This window comes from Pipistrellus kuhlii, unplaced genomic scaffold (assembly GCF_014108245.1).
Source record: "Pipistrellus kuhlii isolate mPipKuh1 unplaced genomic scaffold, mPipKuh1.p scaffold_m20_p_100, whole genome shotgun sequence".
NCBI classification, from domain to species: domain Eukaryota; kingdom Metazoa; phylum Chordata; class Mammalia; order Chiroptera; family Vespertilionidae; genus Pipistrellus; species Pipistrellus kuhlii.
The window spans coordinates 227,293-235,342 of record NW_023425406.1 but is presented as its reverse complement, the minus strand read 5'-3'; the positions used below and the strand labels follow the sequence as shown (position 1 = coordinate 235,342).

The 8,050-nt window shown below is 49.2% G+C and overlaps 1 protein-coding gene across 7 annotated transcripts in view; it reads right to left on the bottom strand.

Moving 5' to 3' along the window:
* Nucleotides 1-3,647: 3,647 nt before the first annotated feature.
* Nucleotides 3,648-8,050, bottom strand: part of ATP2B3 (ATPase plasma membrane Ca2+ transporting 3) — a 52,810-nt gene continuing 48,407 nt past the window's right edge. For 6 of the 7 annotated variants that reach the window (XM_036429985.2, XM_036429989.2, XM_036429979.2 and 3 more), the window contains one exon: nucleotides 3,648-6,687. In XM_036429985.2, the coding sequence (XP_036285878.1) occupies nucleotides 6,662-6,687 (26 nt within the window). In that variant the 3' untranslated portion in view covers nucleotides 3,648-6,661. The remainder of the gene's footprint in view (nucleotides 6,688-8,050) is intronic. The other variant, XM_036429986.2, reaches the window with a different exon arrangement.

Here is an 8,050-nt window from a genome sequence, read left to right as displayed (position 1 = left end):
AATGTGGTATTTGTTTGTTCATTTGGGCTTCCTATTACCATAAAAAAAATGAGGATTAAAGATATATAATGTCTCCTCTCCTTTATTTTAGTGTCGAAAAGATCAGCAATGAGCCCAGCCAACGTGGCTCAGTGGTTGAGCATCAACCAATGAACTAGGAGGTCATGGTTCGATTCCCATTCAGGGCACATGCCTGGGATTTCTGATTTGATCCCCAGTAGGGGGCATGCAGGGGGCAGCTGATCAATTGTTCTCTCTCATCATTGATGTTTCACTCTCCCTCTCCTTCCTCTCTAAAAATAGCTAAAAATGTATTAAAAAAGAAGAAATATGAAAATAATTTAAATAAGGTCAGCAGTAGGAGATTGAGAAGATTGTCTTGGACCAGAAGCTCCCAGGGAGCTTTTCAGTCCAGAGCACATCTTCATGACTGTAAAGTGATAAATGGCTGAGCCTTACTCTGCATGTCAACCTGGTAGAAAGAAGATGGCAGCCAGGTCCTATGAGGGACTTGACCCATCTCTTCCTTTCCAACTGTGATGGAGTGAATGGTGTCCCCCAGAAGAGGTGTCCACATCCTAATCCCTAGGGATGGGACCTTTTTTGGAAATCAGGTCTTTGCAGGTGTTGCCAAGATGATATGAGATCCTACAGGAGTGTGTGCATGTGCGTGTGTGTGTGTGGCAGGGTGGGGGGCTAGTGAAACATGACTGGTGTCCTTAGAAGAGAAGAGACACCCAGAGAGGGAGAAGGACAAGTAAAGACACAGATGCATAGAGAGAAGGTCATGTGACAGTGGAGCAGAGACAAGTGATGTGGCCATGAGCCAAGGACTGCCGGCCCACTAGCAGAAGCTGGGAGAGACAGGAAGGTCCCGTCCCTTAAGCACGTCCCTGCCTACTCCTTGATTTCAGACTTCTGGCTTCCAGAATTATGACAGGATAAATGTTTGTTGTTTGAAACCCCCCAGTTTGTGGAACAGTCGCCCCCAAAAATTCCTCCATGGGCCTTCCCCAGGCTACCAGGACAAACCCTGGCTCACAGGGCATCATTGGGTGGTGAAGACAGGGTCAGCTTTGTGGAGGGATGAGTGTTGTAGTGTTGCTCCAAGCCATTTGGTTAAGTACCATTTCCCTCCAATGTCATATTTGATAGTGTGAATCCATGGAAAAGAATCCACAGACACAAATGAATGATTCTTTTGGGGGGAGCAAAATATCTCTCCATCAGGTGCTATCTTGCTATGGTATTTGGCTCAATCGAGACTTAACTTAGCTTCATGGTTCAAGGTGGACTCACACATCAATGAAGAAGCAAGGGCTCTTTGTTATTTGTTTGCTGTTTTTAGCTATTTGTCTTTTTTTTTTTTTTTTTTTTTTTTTTTTTTTTTAAGAAATATAGATTCTGGTGGTTGAGAGGGAAAACGGAGAAACTATTTTTCTCCTTTCCTGGCACCTTCCCTGGAAAATGCATCCTCTGGCACTGCCAAGTCTAAAAGGGTGGCGTGCGGAGTGGAAAAATAGGAATACGGGGAAATGAGATGCAGGAGTCTTGATGCTGTCACTGCAGTGGTCATTTGCAAGTCCCAGGTCAGAGCTGACTCTGTGACTCTGCTGGGTACAGGCCATAGATCACAGATGTCCCCTAACACAGGTGTTCAAAGACACCTGGTGAGTGAAGAAATGAATGGGTGAATGACCATGGAGCAAGTGAATGAGAGAAATAATAGTTTATCTTGCCATGGCTTTGGGTTAAAGAGGAAGTCTGATTGGAAGCCTTGGGTACTGCTTGGGGTGGGGTGTGGGGTATAAAATAGTGCAGGTGCTGTGGTAAACAGTTTGTCAGTTCTTCAAAAAATTAAACATAGCGTTACTGTATAATCTAGCAATTCCAACTCTGAGTATGTGCCCAAACGGGTTGAGAGTAGGAACTCAAACACATATTTGTACACCAGTGTTCACAACAGCATCACTCACAGTAGTCAAAAGGTGAAATCAAACCAAGTGGCCATTGATGGATGCATGGATGGACAAAACAGAGGCTATCCATGCCATAGAATGTCATTCATTCTTGAAAAGGAAGGAAATTCTACCCTAGCTGCTTTGGCTCAGTGGATAATAGAGCATTGGCCCACGGATTAAAGGGCCCTGGGTTGGTTCCAGTCAAGGGCATGTACCTTGGTTGCAGGCTCCTCCGCAGCCTGAGCCCTGGTTAGGGGTTCATTCGGGAGGCAACCAATTGATGTGTCTCTCTCACATTGATGTTTCAGTCTTTCCCCCTCTCTTCTGCTCTCTGTAAAAATCAATGGGACAAATATCCTCAGGTGAGGATTAACGGAAAAAAAAAAAAAAGGAAGGAAATTCTGATACATGTTCCTACATAGATCAGTGGTTCTCAACCTTTCTAATGCTGCTACCCTTTAATACATCCTCATGTTGTGGTGACCCCAACCATAAAATTATTTTTGTTGCTACTTCATAACTATAATTTTGCTACTGTTAATAAATCATAATGTAAATATGTGTTTTATAATGGTCTTAGGCTCTACAGCAGTGGTTCTCAACCTGTGGGTCGTGACCGCTAGCAGGGTCGCCTAAGACGATCGGAAAATACAGATATTTACATTATGATTCAATAACAGTAGCAAAATTACAGTTATGAAGTAGCAACGAAAATAATTTTATGGTTGGGGGTCACCACAACATGAGGAACTGTATTAAAGGGTCGTGGCATTAGGAAGGTTGAGAACCACTGACATAGATGAACCTCGAGGATATTGTGCTAAGTGAAATAAGCTAGTCACAAAAGGACAAATATGATTGAATTCTGTGAGGTTTCTGGAGCAGTCAAACTCATAGAGATAGAAAGTAGGGCGGTTGGTGCCAGGGGCTAGGGGAGGGTGTTGGGGAGTTAGTGTCTAGTGGGGACAGAGTTAGTTCAGTTTGGGAAAATGAAAAGTTCTGTGTGTGGATGGTGAGGATGTATGCACAGCAAAGTGAATATGCTTAATGACAGTGAACTGGTTAAAGTGATTAAGATGGTAATGTTTATATTGTTTATCTTTTAGCATAATAAAAAGAAGAGTTAGCCTGGCTGTGCGGCTCAGTGGTTGAGTGTCAACCTATGAACCAGGAGGTCACAGTTCGATTCCTGGTCAGGGCACATGCCCAGGTTGTGGGCTCCATCTCCAGTATGGGGCATGCAGGAGGCAGCTGATCAATGATTCTCTCTCATCGTTGATGTTTCTATCTCTCTCTCTTCCTTTCTCTGAAACAAATAAAAACATAATAATTTAAAAAAGAGGGAGTCTACCCATGTGTAAAGATCTTGGTGTTGGGCTTGATTTGCTGGCGTTGGATTGTTGTGATCATCTCTGGTCCCCCACCTGCCTCTGAGAACATATCAGGGAGGATGTTCAGGCCAGGCCTTTCTAGGTCAAGACAGAGGACTGCTGTGCTAACCTCTGCCAGGAGCGCATCTGGCCCCACAAGGTGGGTGAACTCCTTCAATATGATCAAACGGGTGGCCATACACTCAGGGGAACCCCGCCACTCTCAGAGCTTGGCCCAGCAGGTGAAGCAGACAAACACAACTTTCTTATGTTCCAGATAAGAATCCACCAAATAAATCACACCCGTTACCCAGACCAGGATTGTAGAAGCCTTTCATTTTTTTATACACAGAAATTTTGGTCTATTCTTTAATTAGGAAATTCAACTACAGACTTTAAATTAGTATGCATCTGTGGTGTTCCTCGTTAAGATATTTTTTTCATCTTTATAACAGGCAGATAAAAATGTAAAACATATTTAATAACTGAACACGGTTGACCAAGCCATTCCATAGAATATAATGTTTTATAGAGAGGGGCTCCCTGGTGACACAGGTCCCTCGGACTGAAGACAACAGAAGCCAGAGCAATGAGCCGAGGTCACAGCCCTCCCACTTTTCGGAACCACACACCCCACGGAAAGGCAACCTAGGACTAAACAATCGACATGTACAGTAGGCAACTTTGTACAGCAGCAGCGAGGGTGCTTTAAATATATATGGATCGTCAGTTCTACCAGTGTATCTACAACAGAATGAAAAGAAGCCCATGGGTGGAGCGCAATGGAGCTCATCTCCTTCAATGGAAACCTATCCAACTTGACTTCTTGGTTAAGAACACAGACCCTCACCGAATTGAGTTGCCCTTTTTGTGGTGGTCGAAACAAGGACATAGGGGACAATGTACACATGGGTGACATTCTTGATGTGCCCTTTGGAAGAAAGGGATGGCTTTAAGTTATCTGGAGCTGGCATTTGAAGTGGGATTTTCTTTTTGAACCGAAATTCCTTTGCCCAAGGTTTGACTACTCTTGCTCAGGGGTCACATGGTATCCATGCTCACAGCGCAGCCCGAGCGTGTTTTGGCCGCCAGCGCGGATGCTCACGGTGCAGGTGGAGGTAAGACAAGACCCGGCTGGTGGGGAGCGAGTGAGAGGTGTGATGGGCGGATCAGCCTTGACACCAGTCCAGCTGCTGCTCAACTGCTCAGTGTGCCCATCTGCACCTGCAGTTTCCATTCTGACCCTCTGTCCCTCAGTCCTCAGCCGCCCCCCAGTGGCTTAGCCCCAGGCCCCAGTGACAGGCCCACGGAGGAGCCGAGGTTGGACCCCGACTGTCTCCCTCTGGGGAACGTGAGGCAGGTGAATTCCAATGTTAAAAGGATCTCTGCTTTCTCTGCATTTCCCTCCCTGGCTAGGGTGCATTCGGGGAAACTGAGGCTTGGCACACTGGGTGCCCACACTGCAAGGAGAGGCTCCCGAGGGAACCATCTGGGGAGCCCAGGCCCAGCTCTCCGTGCCTGCAGATCAGGTGTTCGGCCCACGTGGTGAAGCTGACCTCCTCAGCCTTCCAGACTCACGAGAAAGTGCCACAGGTGGGATTAGAGCAACTGCCGCGAGGTGCCATGGCTCTCGGGGGCTTTGCCTCGGTATCTGGTTCCCTAATGTCACTGTAAGTGGCTGCAGACACAAATCCATGCTTTCAAGCGTTCTAGTTGTTGAACGAGAAGACTGGTTTCGGAAGAGTGCTAGGAGGGTGGTGACTGAGAACTTTCTGAGCAGTGTTATGGGCGCCTCGGCAACAATTACTTGGCATTTGCCAAAGCAAAGAATGGGAGTCCGGTGGGAGGTGCAGGAGGGCTGGGTCTGTATCGCAGCCACATCAGCTCCTCTTGGGTTTTGATGGTACCTCTTCTTCCACTGGTTTCTGTCTGACTCTTGTCACTCCTCCCCCCGTTCCGGGTCCCCACATGGGATCAGAGGCAGCACAGGGCAGAGTCTTGAACTTGGATTGTGGTCAGAGAAAGCCCAGCAGCCAGAATTCAGCACTTGGAATTGGAGTTGAAACCAAAGGAAACTGAAAGCAAAATGCCCCCTTCTACCTCCTGGGAGGAATCATCCTCATCAATACTTTGGTATTTTCCTTTTAAATAAAAATTCCACCAAAAGGGATTCTTTTTATTTTCCTCTGTAGGTAGGGAGTCTCAAAGTGCAAATGTTTCAACTGTAATTGCTTGCACCTTAACCTTGTCCATCTGCTGGGAATCGCGATGATGACCTTGCCCGGGACGGTGCCAGGAGGAGGGAGGAGAGGGGAGGAGTGTGAAGCAAGGCAAGCAACCAAAAAGAGATTCTTGCAGTCTAGTTCCCTGAACAAATCAACCTGTCACAATAAATAATGAAATTTCAAAAGAAGAACATCTGCTAAGAGCAATGGAAAGATCATGCCGATAAATAGTTCCTTATTCTTTAAATATGCACGTATATGCCTATACGCACACGCACGCACACACGCACAGACTGCATGTGTCCCGGGGATGGGGTGCTTGGCGGTTCGCATACGTTTGCAGGTGGCTCTCTCGGGCGGGCTTTCCTTTTGCATGAATCTGGTGATCTGGTGACTCTCCAGTAGGTGCAACAAAATTGCCAAGAAACTGAAACCAACCCTGTGCCCCACCGCACAGCCCGATGACAGAAATCTGGTGGCACTGTAGTATTCATTAAAAAAAAGCTTCGATAGAAAAAAGTGGGGAACATGGCTCTTCTTGTTCTCTAGTTTTTTCCTTTGCTCTCCTCCTCCTCCTCCTCCTCCTCCTCCTCCTCCTCCTCCTCCTCCTCCTCCTCCTCCTCTTCCTCCTCCTCCTCCATCTCCTTGGTCCGAGGTAAGAAGCCTTGAATCGTTTGGCTTCTTGCAAGTGCTGTGCGAGCGAGCAACGTGTGTCCAGCCGCCGTGGCTGTGCCCTCCTGCTGCAGGCCTGTGTGTCCCGCCGGGTGCCCGTGTGTGCAGGGTGGGTGCGCGTGCGGACAGCAGTTATGCTTAGAGGGACGTCTCCACGCTGTGGAGCGGGCTCCCGGGTCTGGAAGAAAACACTGACGAGGTAGCTGACTTGGTGCCATGCGTGGTCAGGTAGATGCCGCTGTCTATGGCGTTGTTGTTCTGGTTGGGGGAGGGGGGCGGGGGGGCCCGCAGGCGCTCCTCGTTCTCATCCACGTCCGTGTCATCTATGAGCGGGATGTTGTGGGTGTAGTCGTTGATCAGGAATTCGGGCGTTGCCATGAAGTTATGGATGGAAGTCTTGGATTCCGGTTTCTCCAGGCCTTCGTAGAGCGAGCTACGGAATGCTTTCACCACTCGGATCTGGAGGGACAGGGGCCCAAGGGATGGGGGAGGGGATAGTGGAGGGAGGGAGGGAGCAAGGAAGGAGGGGAGGAAAGAAGAAAGAAAGTAGACAGTCAATGGCAGGCCAGGTGCTGGCAAGTTCCACCCACATCCATGGCAGGGGATCTCCGTGTGACAAATGCTCATCCATTGGAATGGGCCGGGCCGGTTGGGGTGGCTCTGCCTGGCTGTGGTGAGGGTTTTAGTCTGGGTCTCGGTCTTGTCAACTGACCCACATGCAGGATGAGTGGCGGTGGCTTTCCCTAGGCTGCCCCGGGCAGATATTCTGGAAGCCCTGAGTGACAGAAGCACCGGGCTCTCGGCTGCTACCTCCTCTGGCTTAGGTGGCCCCTGGGGTCTCAGCCAGATCTGAACTCCAATTTGGTCGAACAGAAAGATGATGCAAAAAAGGGAGAACACTGGGAGACGGCTCCTCACCTTCTCTTACCAGAGAGTCTGTGGGTGCATTGCCAACCTTTCTTGAGTGGGTCTCCCTGCCTGGCTTCTCTAGGGATCTCTTCGCTTCCCTCCCAGCTCTCTTGGCCATTAGCCAGCACCCACCATGCCCACGCCATTCAGCCATCAGCGTCCCTGCTAAGTTCAGCAGCGTTTCTGTGTCTCTATCTTTTTTGATCCCTCAAGGATACTCAACACAGCCAACTGCTCCTCTTTCTGGAAATTTCCGGCTTCCCAGACATTGCCCATGCCTGGCCCCTCGTACCTCGCTGGCTACTCTGGCCCCATCTCATCCATTGCTCCTTCCTCTGGCCTGGCCCTGACCCTCCTCTCTGTCCACTACCCCCAGGTCCACCTCCTGGGGCATAGCTCTGGATATGGCTCTGGGACTCGCCTGACTATAACCAGGGCCTGTGGCCCAGGCCCTTCCTCAGAGCTCCAGCTCCAGAGCTTTCCAGGGCCCCATCTGGAAGCATCCAAGACTGAAAATGGCTCCACTTTAGAGTGGCACCTACTAAGTCTGTCCTGTCCAGATGTTTTGATCCACGCTGGCAGGTCCTTGTGTCTCTTTACAGCGCCTGGCCCACAGTTTGGTGCATCTGATCGGCTCATCTTTTCCTTAGCAGACCCTTCCATCCACACATCTCCTGCCACCAGAGGCTCTTTGTAATCAGCTGCTACCTGCCCCTCCAGCCTTTCCCATGATGTGTACCCCTCCTCCTCTTTACTCTCCAAGGCAACTTCTTTCTGTCCTTCTACTCTGACTTTTCTATGCCTCCTTCCCTGGCCACCCCGCTAGCATCTGCAGACCTCAGGTCAACATAACTCCCCACAGGGAAGAGCTTCCCACAATGCCCTGCTCTTCCTCCCCCCCGCCCCCACCCCT